The 22,380-nt window shown below is 40.6% G+C and overlaps 2 protein-coding genes across 4 annotated transcripts; one reads left to right on the top strand and one right to left on the bottom strand.

Moving 5' to 3' along the window:
- Positions 1-881: 881 nt before the first annotated feature.
- Positions 882-8,901, bottom strand: srd5a1 (steroid-5-alpha-reductase, alpha polypeptide 1 (3-oxo-5 alpha-steroid delta 4-dehydrogenase alpha 1)). Of its 3 annotated transcripts, none has more exons than XM_034704463.1 (6): positions 8,795-8,901; positions 8,410-8,525; positions 8,126-8,292; positions 6,373-6,474; positions 2,051-2,201; positions 882-1,932 (listed from the first exon to the last, which is right to left on the bottom strand). In XM_034704463.1, the coding sequence occupies exons 1-6, from the start codon at positions 8,804-8,806 to the stop codon at positions 1,866-1,868; spliced, it is 615 nt and encodes a 204-aa protein (XP_034560354.1). In that variant the 5' UTR covers positions 8,807-8,901; the 3' UTR covers positions 882-1,865. The 3 variants fall into 3 exon arrangements, with proteins under 3 accessions (XP_034560354.1, XP_034560353.1, XP_034560352.1); XM_034704462.1 differs by lacking the exon at positions 8,795-8,901 and having other exon boundaries at positions 882-1,381; positions 1,836-1,932; positions 8,410-8,788; XM_034704461.1 differs by lacking the exon at positions 8,795-8,901 and having other exon boundaries at positions 8,410-8,788.
- nsun2 (NOP2/Sun RNA methyltransferase 2) lies at positions 8,900-21,980 on the top strand. The gene is made up of 19 exons (XM_034704460.1): positions 8,900-9,585; positions 9,895-10,052; positions 10,873-10,977; positions 11,078-11,183; positions 11,319-11,390; positions 11,844-11,928; positions 12,763-12,955; positions 13,550-13,624; positions 13,809-13,939; positions 15,419-15,492; positions 15,655-15,785; positions 16,385-16,481; positions 16,784-16,992; positions 17,317-17,409; positions 17,496-17,631; positions 19,144-19,224; positions 20,542-20,680; positions 21,120-21,159; positions 21,271-21,980. The coding sequence occupies exons 1-19, from the start codon at positions 9,520-9,522 to the stop codon at positions 21,584-21,586; spliced, it is 2,307 nt and encodes a 768-aa protein (XP_034560351.1). The 5' UTR covers positions 8,900-9,519; the 3' UTR covers positions 21,587-21,980.
- Positions 21,981-22,380: the final 400 nt, after the last annotated feature.

The raw sequence follows: 22,380 nt of genomic DNA, 5'->3' as shown, positions 1-22,380 counted from the left end.
AGCTCTGGATTGGTACTTAAGATACATTTTTTATGTTTTTTGTGTATGGTCATGGAAGTTGTCTGTGCTGAGTTCCTGTCATAATCGAATGATCTAGTTCTTTACACAACTTACAAACACTAATGCATGTTTAGGCTGATATAGACTGAGATTAATACATTTACAGAATCTTATTAATCCTACAGAGTGTTTTATAGCCCAAACTGTATTCTCAAAATATTTATCAGGGAAAAGCAAAGTGCTGCTATAACATTTAATGTCTGAGGTTGGCAAAGGTTTAAATTTGAAGCAGCCATTCCTGTCTTTGTTAGTCAATATCAAGGTCCAAACTGCTGTTATCTTTCTTTCTTTAAATGGCACTAGTTGGCGTCTTTAAATGGAAAATTACACAGCAACTTCAGCCTGCATGAATATGTAAGTTGAGCAGTTAAAAGCCAATCCACTGATCTGCTTTGCATATAAAAAGGAAATCGAATGAAGCCTGCCTGAAGATAAATGGCATGAAAGTGAAATGGAACAGCAGTTAATAGTAGCTGTGTAATATAGTGATACAATTACCAAACGTGTTGACACAGAGGATCACATAGGAAGCCGCCTGGAAGTGGAATGAGACAGTATGGACCTTGAACATGAAGGATGTCACTCTGTATAGCCTCCAGCAAGACACAGCCTCTATCTGTCTTCACACTCAGACACAGCAGTCCTCACATTTATTGATGACACTGCTTGCAAAAATGGCCTCAATATGAATTTATTTCAAAACATCGTACATATTTAAAATTAATGACTAGTTCTTGGCTTTCTTGGTGTCTAAAATTCATCTTATGCTTGGAAATGGAGAACTGACCAAGTTATGAGAGGAAACTAAAAACACAAACTGGTACTTTTTCATATGTTTATTGTAGAAAACTCCACTTGAAGGTTTAAAATGACCAGTGTCAAGAGAAAATGCTTTTTGTCACTTGTGAAGGAAGGTAATTCGTGAAGAGATAATTGCACTTGTTTATAATCTACTGTTTAAGGACAGGATTAATAACCACAGACATAGTGTTCAAAAGGTACATAAGAAGCTTATTTTGGCTCATTGTTAAACTGATGTTAAAACATTAAAGAGATGTATTTTCCTTTCTCATTTTTTCTTTTAGTTTTTCTTCATAAACACAAATGCATCCCTGTTAGCAGTGACGTGCCCAGGCAACGCTCTCCTCCTTTCATTTCAGGCATGGGTGAGTTATTGAGGCCCATGCTTGATCTCCATTTGATGTCCCTGCAGCAGAGTAGCTTCTGATTGGCCTGCTGCAGTGTCAGTCTTTAGTTCAGAGATGTGGTCACTGTTCCAAAGTGGCTTCTCTTCTTTAGAGGATGAGTTAAGTAGAAAAGCCTTTCGTTGATGAGAGAATGACAGTGACATCTTTTAGTGTCTGCTTTGCACTTTGAAGTTTATGTTCCATCTGTGAGAATATGCAGATCAGCCGAGAGTCTTAAAACTGTATATTGCTGGTGTAATTGTTTATTGCTGGTGCAGAGCAGTGTTATAAATCCACTATATCCCTGTTAAAGTATCTAATTTCTGCTGTTGCTTTTTCATAGCAAAACCCTCCAAAAAAATCAGCTTATGGTTGTAGACGTTTGTTGTTCTGTCGGTGGTTTTGATCCATGGATATTATTACCGCAGAGATGACAATAACAAAAACCCTTACAGCTCAAATCATATACACGCACACAACCCACGTTTCAATCTGCATTTTCAAGAACTTCTCTGACATCACAGCCTTCCTCTGTCAGAAGATAATGTTTATGGACATATTCTTTTCAGCAAGATGATGATCCTTCACCTTTTTAGACTTTCAGTACCCACAGAGTCTTCAGAACAGAAAAGGGATCAGTGCCTTTCTACTCTTAGGGTAGTCTTCAAACTTACTGAGGTACCATCTGTGGGGATAGAAAGAGGATTAAGAGAGTTTTCTTCCATTCATACCAACAGTTGCTGCAAACATTGCTATACACTCCATGAATAACCTGCTTATTCTGTGTGTATCATTATTCTTACTTGTGGTGGGCCACAGCCCTGCTGGCGAGGACCACTGCGGTAAAGATGGCGAACGCTGAACTGTGGATAGAGTGGCCGGCCAAAGCGAAGCCCGCCCACTCTGTTATCTCTCCCAAGAAGTTTGCTCCAGACACATATTCAAACATGCCGCCTGTGGGTTTAAGAGTAAGGAATCAAGACAGGTATGACAACTTTACATAGATGCAGTGCAGCCAAAACAATCCCTGAAGAAGAAAAATGGAACAGATTGCTCCTGCTTCCATTAAAAACTCTGAATGAGAAAGTGCTGACATTTCATCTATTTGTCAATATAACTCTGTATCTGCTAAGCACTTGAAGGCTGTTCACATAGCTAAACAGTGACCATAGATGGCTGAGCACTCCCTATCTGACTCCAGGCTATGAGTAGTGTTGCTACCCCCAATGTGAAAATGTCAGATTCCTGGCTGAGGGGATTCCAGACGTGCCTGGAAGTTCATTTGTAGCAGCCCAGCTCACAGCTTCCTCTCTCCTCGCTTTCTCCCTTTTATTTTCCTTTAGGGTCCACGATGGATTGTTTTCACAGGTTCACCACAAGTTCAGCCTCAAGGTGCTATTGTTGTGACTACGTCCTTCATCAGGGGAGCTGCTCTCTCACAGAACCTGTTATGATTACTGATTGATTTAGCAGAGGAGAAGTCCGACTTATGGTTTGAATTTGTTCATAATTTGATAAAAAATGTAGACCTATGGATTCTGTTTGACTTCACAATACTAACGCCCTGAGGCAGTTTTCTCAAAGGAATTTGGAGATGCGCCAAAGACTTGTTTCTTCAACCCCACCCTGAGCTTATCGGTTCTTATACAATGATCATTTATTGTCACTCTGTAAAGGCCAAGCACTGAAAAAAACAGCATCAAAAACTCTCTTCCATCTGTTTTGTTGTGTATGTATTTTTGAAAAGTTGTTAATCAACTTGCTACAAAAATGAACAGAAATGATCATTCCCTTGGTAAATGGTAAATAAACATTTTCTCTCGTCTCCTGACTCCCCTTAAGTGTTTTTACGTTACATGTCACATTCACCCATTCACAACAAATTCACACACTGGTGGCAGAGGCTGGTACGTAAGGCACTATCAGTATTAACTGATCCCATTCACACACCACTGGTACAGCCACTGGGCGCAGTCTAGGGTTGAAGTGTTCTGCCCCAGCACACTTTGGCCTGTGGACAGCAAGATCAACACCGAACCCTTCGATTATCACAACCCCTTGAGAGATGACAGACTCCCTCTATGATACACAGCCGCCCTTTTTAATGAATATGAGTGATATGTTAAATCATTCCTTGATTTGAAAGGGACCATTCTACTTGAATGTTGAGTATGTTTGTTTCAGAAGGGGCGATGCAAATCAATAAATACAGTAAATAAAATGAATGTACAGTATGAGCCCAAAGGCAGTTTTTTGTGGTGTGTGGTCAACGTGTTTAAAAGGCTTTTAAAGATACACCAGAATAAGACAGAAACAAAGAAACAGCCAAATGTTTAAAGACAAGGGAAACACAGATGTTGAAAACAGTAAAGCAGTGAGACCTTAAAGAGATCAACTATTGCAAAGAAACATGTTGGGAAATACATCTGCAAATTCTCTAAATTACAACATCCATTACGTATGCTTGTGATTTCAATGTGGAGCTGTAAACACTTACTTGCTCAGCTTTATAACAAGACTTGAATGGGGAAAATAGCTAGACTGTGATTGAATAGCATCTTGTTGTTCTTATCTTTTGATATTGTGGTAGGAAAAAAAACAAAGGTACTTCACATTTACTATTGAGCTTGAGTGGTGGGTGGAGTGTTTTCTTTTTTCAAATCAGCAGGTCCAGTGGCAGACTTCAACAATAGTCAGAAATAAGCAATTGCCTTAGGGCCCCAAACTGCAGGGCCCCCATAAATATCCCAAAAGTCATGTTTAAGAAAGACTTTTAAATGGTTATTAATTGTTTATAAAAAGACCCATACGTAAAAACTTGCATTGGAAGAATGCCAAATTCATCAATAACTAAAGTCTGCACAGTTGCACTACATGGACTATTCTATCATGCATAGTTTGTACCATTATGCAGTGCTTTAAGGAGGTGATGTACACAGCAATCACAGTTGAGACAAGAAAGATAGCAAGGAGCAGTGAGTTACCCAAGTGTTCAATTGAGCGTCAACCCATCAAAAAGTGAAAAAATGAAATATTATAAGCTATATAAACTCAAGCACCAGCTAAAGATATGCGTCCCTCCTCGTTCAGGTGGTTTAGTCTTCTGTCTTGACACCTAACGTTAGTTATGATTTATTATTATAATGTTTCATCCTGTTTGATATGGATAAGGAGAGCTCAGAGCTGCATGAATCTTATTAGGGTGAGCAGGCTGACAATTTTAGGTGATAGGTCGCTTGACACTAAATTATAAATGATAATTCTATTTGCAGACAATAATCCATCCCCTGTTGGTGAGATAATATTTATTTGTAGGCCATTGTACTGAACACAAATGCTGTTGAGTGATGGAAAAGGGACCCAGATCATTTACATAAGAAATGTATTATTCCTTAATGTGTAGAGATACAGTGTGACAAGTAAAAATCCTTCATTCAAAGCTTAACAATGTATAATAGTATGACATTATTAGCATTAAAATGTGGGTTGACAATGAGTTTTTTATTTTTTACATTTAGTACTTTTAATCTGAATCTGAAAAAAAAACAAGAAACAAATATTTTCAGATTCATGCAGATGAGTATAAATAGAACATGTCCCTTTTAGACCAAGCTGAGCAGAGATGTAAACTGAGAGAAAAAGTAAGATGAGAATAAATTATTTGTATCTTAAAATTGTATTTAAGGACTAGAAGAGAGTAAGTAAGAGCACTCATTTACTTTCATGAATGGTTTAAAAGGCTGGTTCTCTCTTTTAAGTGACCATTTCAGACATCTCAGGGAGGATGTGATGATTCTGTTCTTTACTGATATACTGTTATAGAATGTGTTTTCTCCCCAACCTCTTCTTACCAGTAAAATTATAACCATACCTATAATAATAAAAAAATACTACTAATACTACTACTACTACTGCTACTACTACTACTACTACTAATAATAATAATAATAATAATGAGAATGAGAATAATAATAATAATAATAATAATAATAATAATAATAATAATAATAATGAGAATGAGAATGAGAATAATAATAATAATAATAATAATAATAATAATAATAATAATAATAATAGGACCTGTACAAAATGTACTATTACTATGTAATATCAATAAAGTATTACTACCAAATACTAAAAATCCTTGTCTCTTACTGTCTTTGGTTATCCTCTCACTGTAATAAGTTAACACAAGATCCTAATCAACCTACTGCCACCTGGAAACCCAAAGTAGATGATGACATGTTTAACAATGCATAGACCAACGGATGTAGATTTTCACCTTGGGCCCCAAATGACTAAATCCTGAACAGGATGCATCTTCAGTGTCGATGAGATGCTACAGTATTCTGCCTTTTTACATTTTTCCCAGATTGTTGGACTGTTCCTTTAATAAATTATGAACACACTGAACTAGTTTTGTTAAGACATCCCAACTAGCATAATTATTAAACTGACTCATGTAAAATTAAAGTAACCTTGATGATAAAATGAACACTACTTCAACATTTCAGATCATCACACACGCTGTAGAGCTGGCTTTATGTTAACATCATTTAATGCTCTCAGATCATTTAACTTCCTGCAAACACACAAACACTACAGGTATTGTGAGTTGGACAATATTACAGTTAAAGCAATGGGAACCTTTTTAGAACTCTAATTACTGTAAAGGCTCACAGAGAGCAATGCAGAGAGGAAAAGACAACTATTGACAACCTGTGATTCTGCTTACAGCCTGATTCTGTATAATTATGTGACCGCACTGGAAAATTAGAATGTAGGGCTGTGTAGGAAGACCACAGAGTTTTGGGCCAAAATGTGATTACTGCTTTCCTCACTTTCTTGTCACCCCTTTGCATTGGTGGAAAAAGAATCAAATTTTAAAGCCAAGTAGAAGTATAACATTATAGAGGATGTGTGTTTTACAAACGTTGACCTGCATTCAAAATCTTAAATACTGTCTCAAGAATGTTCTCTTTTGCTTGTCAAGTATTTTTAGTAGAATGCTGTTAAGGCTGGATCCAGTAACTATTAACAAGACATCTTATTTATCATAAATATTAAAAATGTGTTCTGGTGTGATAAATTATTTCTTCCCATGTTTCATGACTCAAGCTCTTACCTGTGGGAATCTTGTAGCCAGTCTCTCCCGGCTTTCTCAGGTTCCTCAGGATGTGGTCTGAGTGCACATTCATCAGCCAACCAACAAACCACAGCACAGACCCTGAAGACACACCAACCAAAAGCTGCTTTAACATGACATTCTACTGACCAGAACAAAGTCAGACAAGTATGTTTTACTTGACATACTTTAAATGTGGGGAAATACTCAGAAGAAAGCTGTTTACAATCTTTATACTGGTCAAGGTCAAAGTCTTCTCACCTGAACTCCACAATATCAACAAATGAGTGTATTTGCACATTTGTAACGGCTTGCATATGGCATTCATTTATCATCTGTCTGTTAAACCTTATATGCTTCATTTCATGATTTCACTGTGTGTAAGCAGGTCATAAAATAGCAATACATGTCTTATAATCTGTACAACACGAAACTTAACATAGATTCACCTTCATGATGACACACATTTTAAAAAAAAATCAGAATTTATCATTTCATATTTGTCTTATAACTGGGCTGGACTGTAGACACAGTCTGGAATAATCAAACTAATTACTTTATATCAGCCTGGGTCCACACCTATGAATTGCCAGCCAAATCTCAGAATTTCTCTGTGATTAAAAACTGGATAGCTATAGCGCTAGTATTCCCCATTTATTGCTTATTTCCCCATAGGGCCAATGTTATGACAGATTCTGCATTGTGGATTTAATATATGATGCACAAGGATTTTTCTGTCGGGTTTGTGAGGTTAGTGGAGGGAAAAGGGTTAAAACAAGAAAATATATGCATATCTAAATGACAGTTTTCTCTGTTAGCTTCAACAGCAAGGGTGGCCAAGAAAAACCAAAGACCACTTTTCAATTTGGAGAGCCTTAAAAGCACCTGTAGTGACTCCAAAACTGATGACAGAGCTAATGATGAAGTTGGATTGACAGCTGTATGGAAAGCTTGAATATTGAATACAACTAAAATTATAGAAAGAGAAGGGACAGTGAAGAGCAGAGGTGCAGGAGGGATGGAGTCTAACCTGCACATGCACACTTACACTCATCACACAGTAACTTGCAGTTCCACGTCAAATATTATTTTAGCTTAATAACTTTGATTAGAGCTCCTGTGATGAACTTACAGTTTATGTCAATGATGGCGCCCCCTGTGGGCAAAGAATTACAGCTTTTCTCTGTGCTGTTCTTGTCCTGTACCTGTCAAGGTATTTTATCTGACAAAAACGATCACCATGCTTTCTTTCAACAGACTTCATCACTTGAGTGAATATTTGTAGATGAATAAATGTAAAGAAAGGCTGTTTATTCAGTGTGCAGTCAAGGTACTGTTTTGACAACCACCCTCTTGCAGTTTTTCGGGTATGAAAATTACAATATGGAAAGTCAGTCTTGCTGATGATGATAGGCTTGCTTGCTTTTGTGGCTCACAAAGAGGCATCTGTGCTAATTTCAGGCTGTTTCACAACCACTCTAGAACTCCTCCCAGGGGGTCTTTGGAAGTAGATTTCATTATTAACATGCAGATGTTTTTGCATGACACAGCATTGTTCTCTCTGCCACTTAAACACTATTTAAATGTTGCTGTCAATACATTTTAAATTCAATACAAGTCTATTTTCCATAGGCATTTAACACACATTAACTTCAAACAAACCTAGCCTATTATACAACCTAAAACGTGTCACCAGGTCAAAACAATTCAAGTTTCTCTTGTATAAACGGTCTGACAGACAAGTGACACCTACCTGCAATGAAACATGGATGTGTAACCCAGTGTGCAGGATACTCAGCATAATGGCTCAGATATCTGATCTGCATGTATCCATTATACAGACAGAAAACAATGGCCAGAGCAAATGAGGCGAATGGTGTTGGTTTGCCTCCTCTTATCAGAAATGGATAAATAAGGGATCTGAAATAAAACAAAAGTTGCAATATATTTATATGGATTTTTTAAATTATGCATGGATAAGTTAATTAATACCACTGAAAAGGATAAAATGCTACTATTTGATAGTGTCCTACCTACCTTTGAACATAGTGGCAGAAATACATGGTTATTAGCAGCTGGTTGGGCAGCTGGGAGGTTTTCGCACATGACGTCCAGAACACTAAACAGAAAGGGACCAGGAAGGCAGGAAGCTCCTGAACAAACCACGCAAACCTGACATTCACTGGAAACCCATATTTGCTTGTAGCATATCGCCCGTATGGGACATTTTCAAAGAGCAAAGTAACGAAAGTGCAGGCTGCCATGAAAACCATAAAGTAACCCAGGCAGTCCAAAATGTACAACTCTTCTTCCTCCGAAGAGAAGAGCCAAGAGAGGAGCGAGTCCATTTCTTCTATGCTTACAAAACAAGAACAAAATCAATGTAAGTTATCAACCGGTTCAGATAATGTAGTATTATTACCATGCCAAACATAGGAGTGCAGAGCGCGCACCGAACACACGCCCCCGATGAATAGTCCTATCGAGAACCAATCACTAGCCCTGAACAGATATGACGTTTGAGTGTTATCAACCAATAGAAACGTTCGCTTCTGCTCCTTTTAAATCTTCTTGTTATGCACAGGCTAATGATTATGCATTTTTACCATAGATTTTTACCGATGATTTTTACCTATTTTATGCAGTCTATGATTTTTTACCATAGACTGATAATTGATACTAACATGCATTCAACAAACTAGTGCACTACTATCCAATGTACATAACATACAAGTGCAATGTGGCTTTCTATTTGTCGTTAAATTGGAATACAAGGGAGTTATTATGAACCCCAAAAATAAAATTAAAAAATGGGATGTGTTTTTTGAGCGAAATCCTATAAAGTTGTGTCAATCTCAAAGCGCAATGAAGCAATAGAAACCAACAACATTTAAAGAATCTTGTGCTCCGCTATCATCGAATATATTTTATTTATGTTCAGGCAGATCTTGGGCCGCCTCGCTCGAAGGGTCCTCATTCATGTGCGTCTGACGCAGGTAACACGCTTCCATGATACACACAGCGTAGCCTTCCAACACCAAACGCCCAGTAGATTTAGGTTTATATCAATTTACTGGTGACTTTCCTCGGCATCCACTCACCACGTCCTTCAGCAGACTGTTCTCCCGAGTTGTCCGCTCGTCAAACATGGGGAAAAGAAGCAGACAGCGGCAGAAAAACCAGGGCACTGGCCGGGATGACAGAGACAACGCAGTAAGATTCACACGTTTACAGCTGCAACTCTTCCTACAGTGAGGTGGAAAGAGCGGAGTCAGGCCATACACTAGCATTATTAATACATGCATGGGAACCTCACACACACACGACCTCACCTCTCAAAAGTTATCTGTACGAAAAACATGCTGTCGTGCGTATGTGGCAGTGCTGTACAACTACAACACTGTTAGCTCAAAGCCATGTGTGGCCACCATTTGTCTCGTTTTACCCACTTCTAGCTACATGCCGTGTCACCCGGCTTTACAAGATCAGTCATTACTAACAACCCTGATTCCGTGTGTTTAGGCCTGGGGAGCTGGCTATGCCGACATCGTCAAGGAGAATAAACTGTTTGAGCACTACTACCAAGAGCTAGGTTTGGTGCCTGATGGAGAGTTTGAGCAGTTCATGGACGCAATGAGGGAACCGCTGCCTGCAACCATCCGCATCACTGGATATAAGAGGTGAGCTGGAGAAACTTATCCTGTGCTTTCAAGCAGGTAGAAAGTGTCTCATGCAAGCTGGGCATGCGAGCTGCTCTAAATGTGTGCCTTTTTCTTACAGGCAAAGCATACACATGCTTTAAAAACATTCACAAAAGTACTCCTTTGTTTGTTGAATATTTCTCATCTTTAAATTCACATTTTTCTCACGCACACAAATAAAAGCCCATATACATTAGACCCAGAACCATGCACATCTGTAAAGCTTGATCCAAGCTCCAATTGTTTTGATAGTAACACAGACGTACTTCAGGAAGGGGCAGAGCTGCCTCTTTTTCTTAAGGAGACTCAGATCCTTAGACATCTGCTGTAAGATGCTGCAGATGTTTTATCAGTCTGTGGTGGAAAGTATGTTATTCTATGCTGCAGTCTGCTGGGGAAGCAGTATAAAACACAAGGATGCGGGGTGACTGGACAAACTAGTGAAAAGAGCTGGCACTGTTGGAACCAGGTTGGACTCACTGGGGGCTGTGGTGGAGAGATGCACTCAGAAGAAGCTATAGGCCATTCTAAATTACACAGATCATCCACTTCACAACTTCTTTGTGGACCAGAGAAACAGCAGCAGTGGACGGCTTATCTCTGCAGGACTGAGAGATACAGAAAATCGTTCATCCCTGCAGCCATTAGGCTTCATAACTCTCTAGCCAATGGGAGATGAGCTGACAGACATCTGAATGACTTTTTATGTGATTTTTTATCTCTATAGGGGGGACTTGTTTTTATTAGTACAACTACTATAACATTCTTTGCTACTCACCTTCTTTCTGTCTTGTTCCAGCCATGCCAAAGAAATCCTCCACTTTTTAAAGGACAAATACTTTAGGGAAATCCAGGAGGTGGAGATTGATGGCCAGAAGATTGAGGCTCCACAGCCTCTGAGCTGGTAAGATGTCACGGTTCACCCCTGGCTCAAAGGGCTCACATACTCGGTTAAAGTCTCACTCTAAGAGTTTAAGTTGCTCTCCGTGTCCTGTCCTTTTCAGGTATCCTGATGAGCAAGCCTGGCACACTAACATGAGCAGGAAGATCATCAGGAAGTCTCCCCTGCTGGAGAAGTTCCACCAGTTTCTGGTTAGCGAGACAGAGTCGGTGAGTAACGCACAGATCAAATCAAACATTTATTGGAATCACTTGTGGCTTTGATGTTATACTTCAGAGAGAAAGAAAGGAATGATAACAAGAAAACAAAAGAGTCAAGTACAATTTTTACATTCATCTGTTCAGGGTAACATCAGCCGACAGGAAGCCGTCAGCATGATCCCCCCTCTGCTCATGAAGATTGAGTCCCACCACAAGGTAAGAGCACAGGTTAAAGTTGAAATTATGGGGTCAGACGGGGCTTAGCGGGGCAGTGCTTGGAAGTTAGTTCAGGCAGCCAATGAGCTGCACTGTTACTCACAGTTGACGTCTCTCACTTCACAATCACATGACAAAACACAGTATCTTTGGCGTCCACTTCTGCTGCAAGTTTCCCATCACCCCTCTGCTCTTTCACTGCCATCACCATCCTGCACCAGCACTGCACTTGTTTGAGAGCTGTGTCAAGGAGTTTTAAGATATCATCAAATTTCTGCATGCTTGTTGAAGGACGTGAGCTGCCAAACAGTAATACATTTTTATTTTTTTCAGCGTTCTGTTCCCTTGTAAAGCTCTCTCCCTCTCTCTCTCTCTCTCTCTCCCTTTGGCTTTAAAAACCAGCTGTCTGTTGAGAAAGATTGATCTTGATCTGTTGACGTGTGTTTCTTACAGATCCTGGACATGTGTGCTGCTCCCGGGTCAAAGACAGCCCAGCTGATTGAGATGCTCCATGCTGACATGGATGTGCCTTTTCCAGGTCAGAATTGGACATTCAAAATCTGTAAAAATGCTGCCGTGGGCGGGGACTTGGCCTACTGGTTAAGTTGCGAGCCCATGTAGCGGGCAACCCAGGTTCGAATCCAGCCTGTGGCTCCTTTCCTGTTTGTCATTCCCCCACTCTCTCGCAGTTTCCTACACTGTCCACTGTCCTCTCCGCTATCAATGAAGGTGTAAAAGCCCCAAAAATAAAACTTTAAAAAAAAAATGCTGCCGTAACAGCTGGAACTTTGCGAAGAATTTAACTGAAGAGACAAAAACTTAAAAGGCCTTTTTTTTTTCACCGTAGCCTCCTTTCATATTCTAATTTCTGTACCACAGGAGAAGTACAGGTTAAGTTTCATCACACAAGCAGCCTTGATCAAAAATAAACACAACAACTTGGCAGATGTTTTAAGTTACTCAGTGTTTTATTGCAAAAATAATTATACAATGAAAAACAATATTCAAAGCTTGGATGCTTTTTCACCATGACAGTGGAAATGTTAATCTTTAACAGCAATCTGCTGTGCCTGAGGTCAATGATGGTATGTGCTGTGACCAGTCTTTCCATCATGTGCTCTATGCACCCTGAACTAAAGACAAGCGAGCGCCTTCACCACCTGTGGAGGGTGCAGATGAGATTAAAGACCGATCAAATGTAGAGGGATTAAGAAACAGTTAAAATACACTCATATGCGGCTCTTTGAGTTATTACAGAACACAGAGAACATCCATGAATTTAACCTAGAGATCATCTTATAGGTAGCCGACTGCCAAAATCTGTGCTCTCGTTTCATTGGTTGGTAACTTAAATCTGTTTCTTTACCTTCAGAGGGCTTTGTCATTGCCAACGATGTGGACAATAAGCGCTGCTACCTGCTTGTGCACCAAGCCAAGCGTCTCAACAGCCCCTGCATCATGGTAGTCAACCATGACGCCTCCTGCATCCCCATGCTGAAAATCGACGTAGATGGCAAGAAGGACATCCTCTTCTACGACCGCATCCTGTGTGATGTGCCCTGCAGGTCGGGAAGGCTGCAGAACTTTCTGTCTTTATCAATGATGCACATTAGAACACTGCAGCTGGGTTGGAGTTTAAAAGTCTGAGGACGAAGCAGATACAGAGAAAAAGATGGTTGATCAGCTGGAGAAGAGATTTATTAAGACCACTGAAGATGAGCCCCCCTCCCTCCAAACGCCTTCTGGTAGATGCAGGCTTTTTACAGATCCTCTATAAATAGCTCTTTATAATGTTTACTTCTTCATGCTTGGTGGTAAAACATTGTTCCTCTCTTCAAATCTAGCATCACTTTCTGGCCAAAACAGAACTTCCAAGTGTTTGCAAATGCTGCCTGAGTTTGGCCAGCTGTTGTGCAGAAGTCAGAAGACCCTGCCAAAAAACACAACATAGGGAGAGATAGGCAAGGAAAGCAGTAATGGAGACAGAATGGAGGGCAGGCAGGCAGCAGTGATTTGAGCAGTCAGCTAAAGCCTAGAATTTAGATAGTTTGTGCAATGTAGACATTTCTGCTGTATGAAAAGCGCCTGGTGTTTTCAGTGCCTTGGGCCAGAGTGTGGATGTTTCTCTCATGTACCACTGTCTGCTCTGTGTTCTGCAGCGGGGACGGCACCATGAGGAAGAACATAGACGTGTGGAAGAAGTGGACAACCAGCAACAGCCTGCATCTCCATGGGTGAGTGGAGAGAGAGAATCTGTGCTTTTATGACAACATAGGAATTCATGCGCGCCTGTGGTAGACAAAATTGACTAAACAACAAGGGAACGTTATGTGATCTTTTGGTGCTAATTAAAAAAGTTGGAAGTATAAGGTAGCTTGTTTTTATGTGTGTGTGTGTTTGCGTGTTTATCGTTACCAGGCTCCAAATCCGTATTGCAGTGCGTGGTGTAGAACAGCTGGCCGTGGGTGGGAGGATGGTCTATTCCACCTGTTCACTCAACCCTATAGAGGACGAAGCTGTCATTGCAGCACTGCTGGAGAAAAGCGAAGGTTAGAAACACACAGAATCAATACCAGTACTACACAAATAAGCTCCAGTTTCTTTTTGTTCTATGTGCTCCAGTTTTCACCATTACCTGCAGTTACTAACATGCCTCCTCGTCATCGTTCTATTGACCTAACCCCTTATTATTGTCACAGTGTTTGTTTTATCTTTGACATTTTAAAAGCCGGCATTTGAACACAAGTCAAATGTCAGAGCTCTGATTGGTTTATGCAGCCTATAATACGTTTTTCCAAGATGGGAACAGATATCCACCTCAACCTCCCCTGTCATTATATTGTCAAAAAGCCCTTTTTACACCTCGTGTCAACATGTGGTCTAAGTGATCGGATCACAAGTGGACAGCCTTAACAACAGATGTAAACACACAGAGTGCAGTCAGGATGCAGAGCCAGTCAGTCAGGCCTCATACGGAGGTGGTCTGGGACACATTTCTCCACATTTATACAGCAGTGTGAACACACACGTGTCCATGGCCACATTAAGGACCACTTACTTTCCTTGTATCCATGGCAATGCTGTTGAATAGTAGCAGAATCCCCCTTTTATACTTGATTGATTCAGTATTCCCACTCTGCATGCAAAATGAATATGAACATATTTTCACGAGATACAAAGTTTTGTTCAATGAAGGCTTGTGCACTGAAATACAGAATGTATCGGGTCTGCATGACATTTTTCCAGTACCTTTACTGGCGAGAGAAATCTGTGAGACAGCAGAGGTCAGAGTTCTGATACACGAGCAGTTCATCAGTCTGCAATCATGCAGCAGAAGAAGAGATGACAGATGATTTATAAACGAGACAAGCGGATGTAGTGTTTGCCGTTCTGTCATGCTCTGACCTTCACTAACAAGGAAAGCGATCTGTCCCGTGTTTGTGCGCTCAGCTCGCTACACTGCATAAGACAAGTGGCCACTGGAGACACATTTGTAGATACATGATCTGACCAGGTGTGAACAGCTGTGCCGAGAGCTGTCCACTTGTGATCAGATCACCCAGGACTCGTGTCTAAGACCAGGTGTAAGCTGTCGATGCGTGTTTTGGCTGCCATGGCCTGACACCATGTTTGCTGTTAATGGTCTAGTTTTCAAAACCATTTGAGTTCCGTCTGAGTGTTTTGATGAAAATATCTTGTTTAGTAGTATCTGAGCATTCAAAGAGCCCAGACAGGACATTTCTGTTATTGTAGGAGTGACCGTTGAAGAGGGACGGCTCTAATTTTCTCCAAGCCATGGCCGCCTTTATTAAACCAGTAAGATAATACAAAACACTGGAGTAAGAGCACTTCCTGCTGCTTAAACCCATTTACTTTATATAAATAGCTTTACAGCCCACATCACAGGAGCTTCTGAGATGCCAAAAGTACATGTGGATGTAAAATGGTACATGAAAATTATGTCTAAACATAACAACTTGAGTCTTTTTTTTGCCATGTCTTAATGTCTTTCCTGTTCCCGTTGGCAGGAGCCTTAGAGCTGGCCGACAGCTCCGCTGATCTGCCAGGGCTGAAGTGGATGCCTGGGGTCACTTCCTGGAAGGTACTGGAACATTTAGTCTTTGGTGGTCATTATAAAAAAACGAGCGCTCCAACAACAAGCCACAAAACTGTGTTTAAGCCACGAGGGCTCCTCAACTTTGATGTTTTTTGATGTGAATTGCTTTGATTGAATTTCAAATTTAAACAGCTGTTTTCTCTTTAGCTGATGACCAAAGAGGGCCAGTGGTTCTCAGACTGGTCTGAGGTACCTAGCACTCGTCATACACAGATCCGCCCCACTATGTTTCCACCAACAGACCCAGAGAAACTTGCTAGCATGCATCTGGAGAGATGGTACGAACACTTTGCACTCTAAACTTTTGTACTGTGAGCTGTGTGAATATGACTTTTCTGATCCTTTTCGATACATCTAACCTTAAAACAATTTATCTTGTAAGTAAAGTAAGTTCTAATTGTAGTGTAGCCTTGTTTCAGTATGTTCTGTTTAAGATCCTGTAACCAAAGAAAGTAGGGGCAGTGAGAGCCAGCAGACTTGTTTAATGCTCCCATGAGGGCCAAAATAATCATGGGGTATCCTTTAAGTACACACACATGCAGTCTCTCCTGTCTTCACTGATTCCAAATCCATTAGCTGATTAATGTTTGATTTATTTTCTTGGCTTAGCTTCAAACACACACGTGTCTGCATTGATGTGCATATACAGTATGTACACACCTGCACTCACATCATGGGAGGATGATGTCATCCCCACTCTGTAGCTTTTACCTAAGCACAGACAGTTACATTACTGGCCAGCAGAGGGAGCTATTGTCACGTGTTTTTTTTAAGGCACCCTTTTCATTTAATGTCAACAAAGGCCTGTGTTTCTCACGGTAGGCGGCACCATGAAAGTCAAAGCAGTGATTTATGTTTGTGTGTATTTTAATGTCAGTATGAGGATTCTGCCACATCACCAGAACACTGGAGGCTTCTTTGTTGCTGTACTGGTGAAGAAAGCGCCAATGCCGTGGAACAAAAGATATCCCAAGGTACTTCCTCGCACGCACGCACGCACGCACTCACACTCACACTCACACTCACACTCACACACACACACACACACACACACTTAATGGATGATTAAATTGTCAGTTGTACTTGAAGAGGTAAATGGAGCAGAATTCCCCATGTGGATTTGGAGTATGTCTCTGAAACCAGTAGAGCCCCCCTCTGCCCCTGCCCAAAACACACAAACATGCCTCCTTGCATCCCTCATTTATCCAGTTTTACAAACCACAGCTGGGTCTTCTTCTTTTATTTATCTGCTCATCTCCCTCCCCGTCGTCTCCAGCTGAGGAAGGACGTGTCATCCACCTCAGAGGTCCGAGCTGGAGTCCCTGCAGCAGGCTCGTCCCCTGACACTCCATGTCTCCCAGAGAAAGCTGTGAAGAAGGAGGAGGAGGGAGAGGGAGAGGGCTCAGGGGAAAAAGTGGTGGAGGAGGCACCCAAAGGAGCTTCCTTGGCCCCGGAGATATCTACTAAACAAGAGGGAGTGTGTGGGTGAGTCATTTGTTTTGGTGAGCTGATGCACAGATGAATGTCTTGAGCCATTATTGATTTACAAATACAGATGAAATTGTCATTGAATCAAGAAAGCCATCTCTGGTTCTAAAGAAAGTGCTCAAATTGGCTTTTTTTCTTCTGAAGTCAACATCTCTAATGTCAATGATTAATATGAAGGTCATAATTAAAAGTTCATGAACAATGTTTGCCTCATTTTGAACTGTTACCAAGCTAGTGATGTTTTTCAGCCTCATCACAGTACATTTGGTCTTCAGTTTTCAAATAAGCATGGATGAATGGTCTCTGCTCTCTGTTAAACAGCCCTCCACCCTCTAAGAAGATGAAGCTGTTTGGGTATAAAGAAGACCCCTTTGTGTTCCTCACAGAGGAAGACCCGGTCTTCACCAGCATACAGTGAGTTCCTCAACATGTGTTAGAAATGGTAATCAGAGTTCAGCTCTTTACTTACACCAAACAATTTGATTTTCTCTTTTCTCTAGATCTTTCTATGATCTGTCACCTGACTTCCCCAAGGTCAATGTTCTGACCAGGACCCATGACGGCAAGAAGCGACACTTGTACATGGTGTCAAAAGAGCTCCGCAACGTGCTTCTCAACAACAGTGAGCGCATGAAGGTGTGTGTTTGTTCCCCTTTTGGAACAGGGTTTGCATCATTTCACACATTAAAGCCATGTGTTGTGATGATGATATAACACCTACTTTTTATACAAGAACAAATATTTAAATAGATCAACTTTGAGTACGGTGCCCCATGTACCAACACTGAGTCATTAACACAAGGACTGGGTTCAGATCCCACCAGGGCTCTGCTGTGTGTCATGCCTCTCTTGAACATGCATGATCACTTCTCTCCTGGTGACAGTGCAGCTAATACTGAAGCTACATACTTAAGATGGATGCAACAGTTCCTTTATGTACATCTGTGTGTACATTTACCTGCCTATCAGAGGAAAGCAGCCTAACAGATGGGACCCTCTTCTCTACCCAAAGTCCCTCTAGTCCTCCGCCCTGCAGCACCTGCACAGGTGGCACTGTGCATGTGATTTTGTTTGTGTGCCTCAGTCTCTTTGTTCCCCTTGTGTTTAATGTGCCTCACTTTTGAATCACTTGAATCAGTTGGTTGGGCTTAACCACAATGAAATGGATTTCTCCACAATCATAACAGCTTTTGGGCTTGGTGATTGAAAAACAAAAGCCTATATCCACTTCACTTCTCTTGTTGTTACAGTCTTTCAATTTTCACAAATGATATAAGAAATTGTCTCTTTTCAGAACATCAATAAGAAATGTAGTGTAGTTTTTTCGACTTTCCCTTGAGTTATGTGCCTGTGATAAGTTTATGATATAAAAATGCTTCAGTGTCTGCTGATGCTGTCAGTGTTGTTGGGGTTCGGCCTGATGATGCTGGGAAATCTGTGCTTCTCAGCACCAGAGCCCTAAAGTGACACATACATTGATGTTGTTAGTAACATTTCTGTTTGTTTCAGCTTGGATTACCAACCTCTGGTTAATGTCTGGCTCTACTAGCACAGCTCAGTGGGCAGATGAACTCAGCTTTTCTTGTTAATACAACACACACTGAGAAATATGTTGATTCAGTTCACTTTATTCACCATCAACAGAGATTTGACAACCAGAGGAACTTTGAAGAAATATTAGAATCATGAGTATTTGATTTTCTTACACATATGTACCCTTTTGCAATATTCTCTTATCAATTAACAATGCTAACGTAATTTATCTTGCTCTACTTCCCAAGGGTTGTTGAGAAGTTCAACGTGCATATTAATTTGCATGAGTGAGGTTGTATTTTACTCTGCAAATCACTGACAGTTGCCTACTACTCCCGCTGGGACACTAAAGAGCCACTTTACTGTGTTTGCCCAGTTTTGTATTATGTTGTTCAGTAGATGCCTCAAGCAAGGCAATTTAGAGAGAATCAGTATTACAAGAACATTACCAGTGATGCTACATAACAAAAAGTAACATAATGACTCCTTAATCTTTGTTTAAATTAATCCTGATTTTGTTTTCAGGAGAGATGAATGAGTCAAATGAAGTGGGATTTGTGTTTTTTTGTGCTAAGAGACATGTTTCAGTGGGTGATTTTTTTATTTGTTTCTCAGGTCATTAACACCGGGGTGAAGGTGTGGTCTCGCAACTGTGACGGAGAGGAGTTTGGCTGTGCCTTCAGGCTAGCTCAGGAGGTAAAACACACACACACACACACACACACACACACACACACACACACACACACACACACACACACACACACACACACACACACACACACACACACACACACACACACACACACACACACACACACACACGAATACTACTTCTCATCCAAACACATTTAAATGGGGCAAAGTAGTGTTTCAGGTTGTAAATTACTATTTATAGATTCATTTAGCGTTAATATAGTTGAAAATTGTTGTGGTACAACATGTCAAATTTATAATTAGATTTGGTTGTTTTTTATGCTATTTTAGTTCCTTTTTTGATGAGAAGACACTGTCTCTTTAATATAGATTTGTGTGTATGGCACAGACAGTGGGAGAGGAGTCAGTGGAAGCTAGACTGTTTTGGAGTCGCATGGTTTTTTACCCTGTCTGTTAGAATTGTGTTTATTATCATGGAATCCTGCATCATGTACTACATTTTTGGATTTGTGACACTGATGGAACATCAAAATAAAGTAGTTTTAGTTTTTACAACATTCAACGGCTCACGAGTGGATGATTGCTATGGGAGACAACAGGGAGACACGTGTAAGCCAGGACTCCAGCTAGCGATGCAGTTTTGTCAGCTACAACATTCTTTCTTCAGAGGAGAAAATTCTTCAGACATCCTCTCACGAAATTTGGTGAAAAAGCAGGTCCTACACAAGGGGCAACCTTTGACCGCTAGATTTGAAGCCAATGCAGAAGTGTTAAAAACTGCAGTTCATCAAGTGTCCGCATGAGTCTGGCTCTGGAAGTACACACAAATTTAAAAAAGACGATCTTTACAGTAGGAATAAACAGCTCATTTCTCGATTGGCACACACTGTACGGGGGGTGAATTTTTTTCATTATGCGGCAATTTCGAAGATATTAAGATTAGTGAAGAGTTGACTTGATTGACAGGCAGGAACTCTGTAGCTGTTGGCCAGAAGGCTCAAAGCCTGCCTCTTTACCTCACACTAGCTAGACAGAAGTTTGGTTTAGTTCAGCATTTCCAATATGGCTCCCGCCAACGATTGGCTTCAAAACAGCGCTTCAGATACAGATTGGTGAAGTCATGGATACTACGTCCATTATTTATACAGTTTATGGTCCTACCTGAGTGATAACATTCATCAAGTCAATCTCACCATCATTCTTATTATTCAGATCTATCAGAAGATCTCAGAACAATAAAGACTCCATATGGCAGAGGTCACACTCAGACTCGGTGATAGTTGAGTTTGGTTTCATCATTTAAATGTTATTTTGGTACACAGATTTTCAACCACTTGTTTCTTCTTTTTCCGTCAGGGTATTTACACTCTTCAGCCGTACATCCGCTCCAGGATAATCAGAGTGAGTGTGGAGGACATCAAAGTGCTGCTGACCCAGGAGAACCCCTTTCTCCACAAACTGCAGAAGGATGCTTACGCTCAAGTCAAGAAAATGGGTACACAGGCAAAATATTCTCATACCAAAAAATAAGAGATGTATTTCATGTGATTAACCCTTTCACAGAAGTAAAGCTTGGGTAATTAATCTTAGTGAAATTTTCACAGTTACTGACTCCAGATGTTGACAGGGAAGAAACACAATGGTTAGAGAAGTAGATATTGACTTGGAGGTTTCCAGCTTTGTTGGCATACAATAAGAGAGTGAAATGAATGAGTAATGCTCAGTCGTCCTCAGCAACAGTGTAGAGCTGCCCTTGAGCAAGGTATTGACCCAAAAAACTCTGAAGAGGAGCAAAGCATTTCTAAAAAAAGGAAACTCTAGTTACACTGGTTGTTTTCAGAGATAAATGCAAGTAACAATACTTTCAGATCGAACTATGTTCTCTGCTGATTTGGTTGTTTCATTTATTTATTAATCTCTCATTCTTTCAACAGTTATGGGAAGCATTGTGTTGAATTACATTCCCAACCCAAGGTAAGTTTTTATTAGTGTATTGTCTTTCACATTTATATTATCACTATGATTTTAAAGTGATGTTCTTTTGTTCCTCATTCATGACACCTGCTGTTACCTCCTTTTCATCAGTAACCCATCAGAGCCCCAGTGTCCCATCCAGCTGTGTGGCTGGAGGGGAAAAATCTCCATCAGAGCCTTCGTCCCACGTAACGAGAGATTTCATTACCTTCGAATGTTAGGCATAGAGGTCTTTAGAGGCAAACAGGGCCTCGGGCAGGAACAGAGGAAGGAAACAAAGGAGGGAGAGGGAGATGTAGAGGACGAGGAGGGAAAGGACGGACAGGAGGAAGGAGCAGTGAAAATTGAGGCTGAGCTGGACTTGGAGAATGGTAATGAAAATGGATCACCAAAGATGGACACTGGCAACCAGGTGACCAGCAGCTGAGGATGTCGAAGAGAAGTTGGGGAGGATGATTGACTGAACTACTATTAGAGCTCTGAGAGCTGTGATCCAGGTCTAAGACCTCAGGAGAGTGATGTGCCTGTACCGATCCCCCTGTTCAACACACTGCCAACGCAGAAGGATTCCCTCTCAGAGATGGACTCCGTTTGGATTTAAGATGTTTGGATCCTCTCTGGGAGTCAGCTTTTAGTTAAAAGGCTTGTCTTGTTTTACAACATGTTTTTTTTATGTTTTAACACATTTATTTCACTGAACTGTAACCCTCAATTTTCTTTTAGTTGCTTGTGTTCAGAAAGGTTTATATGAATCGGCATTTCATTTTCTACACCTGTTATTATGGAGAAATACAGAGTTGATTAAAGCATTTGAAGGTCAATTGTGTCAGTAGTCATGTTATTAGTATTGGACTTCAAGCGTATCCTTGACTGCTGAAGCCATGCAAGAGAAGGGGTTGATTTAGCTAATTAATTTCTATTAATCATAGAAATAACAGAACTGAGTTATGAATAACCAAACAGATCTTCAGGTAATGTAAATCATAGCAACAAAAGCCCCCAAAGTGTCTTCAGGACATGCTAGGGGGAAGATATATATCCAGTTTCTTCAAGATTGCCCACATTAAAAACCATAATGGCTGACATTAAATTGTATTCAAATATAAACGAAAGAAGGAAGCGATAATCACCTTATTGAATACTCAAATATGCCGTTATGGGTTGCCAGTTTTGTCCAGTAGTAAGACTAAATCCCACGCATCATGGAAAGTACAGTCCTCC

Source organism: Notolabrus celidotus, chromosome 16 (genome assembly GCF_009762535.1).
Source record: "Notolabrus celidotus isolate fNotCel1 chromosome 16, fNotCel1.pri, whole genome shotgun sequence".
In the NCBI taxonomy this organism is placed as follows: Eukaryota; Metazoa; Chordata; class Actinopteri; order Labriformes; family Labridae; genus Notolabrus; species Notolabrus celidotus.
Note: the sequence above shows the minus strand (reverse complement) of the source record. Positions and strands in the feature narration are given on the sequence as shown.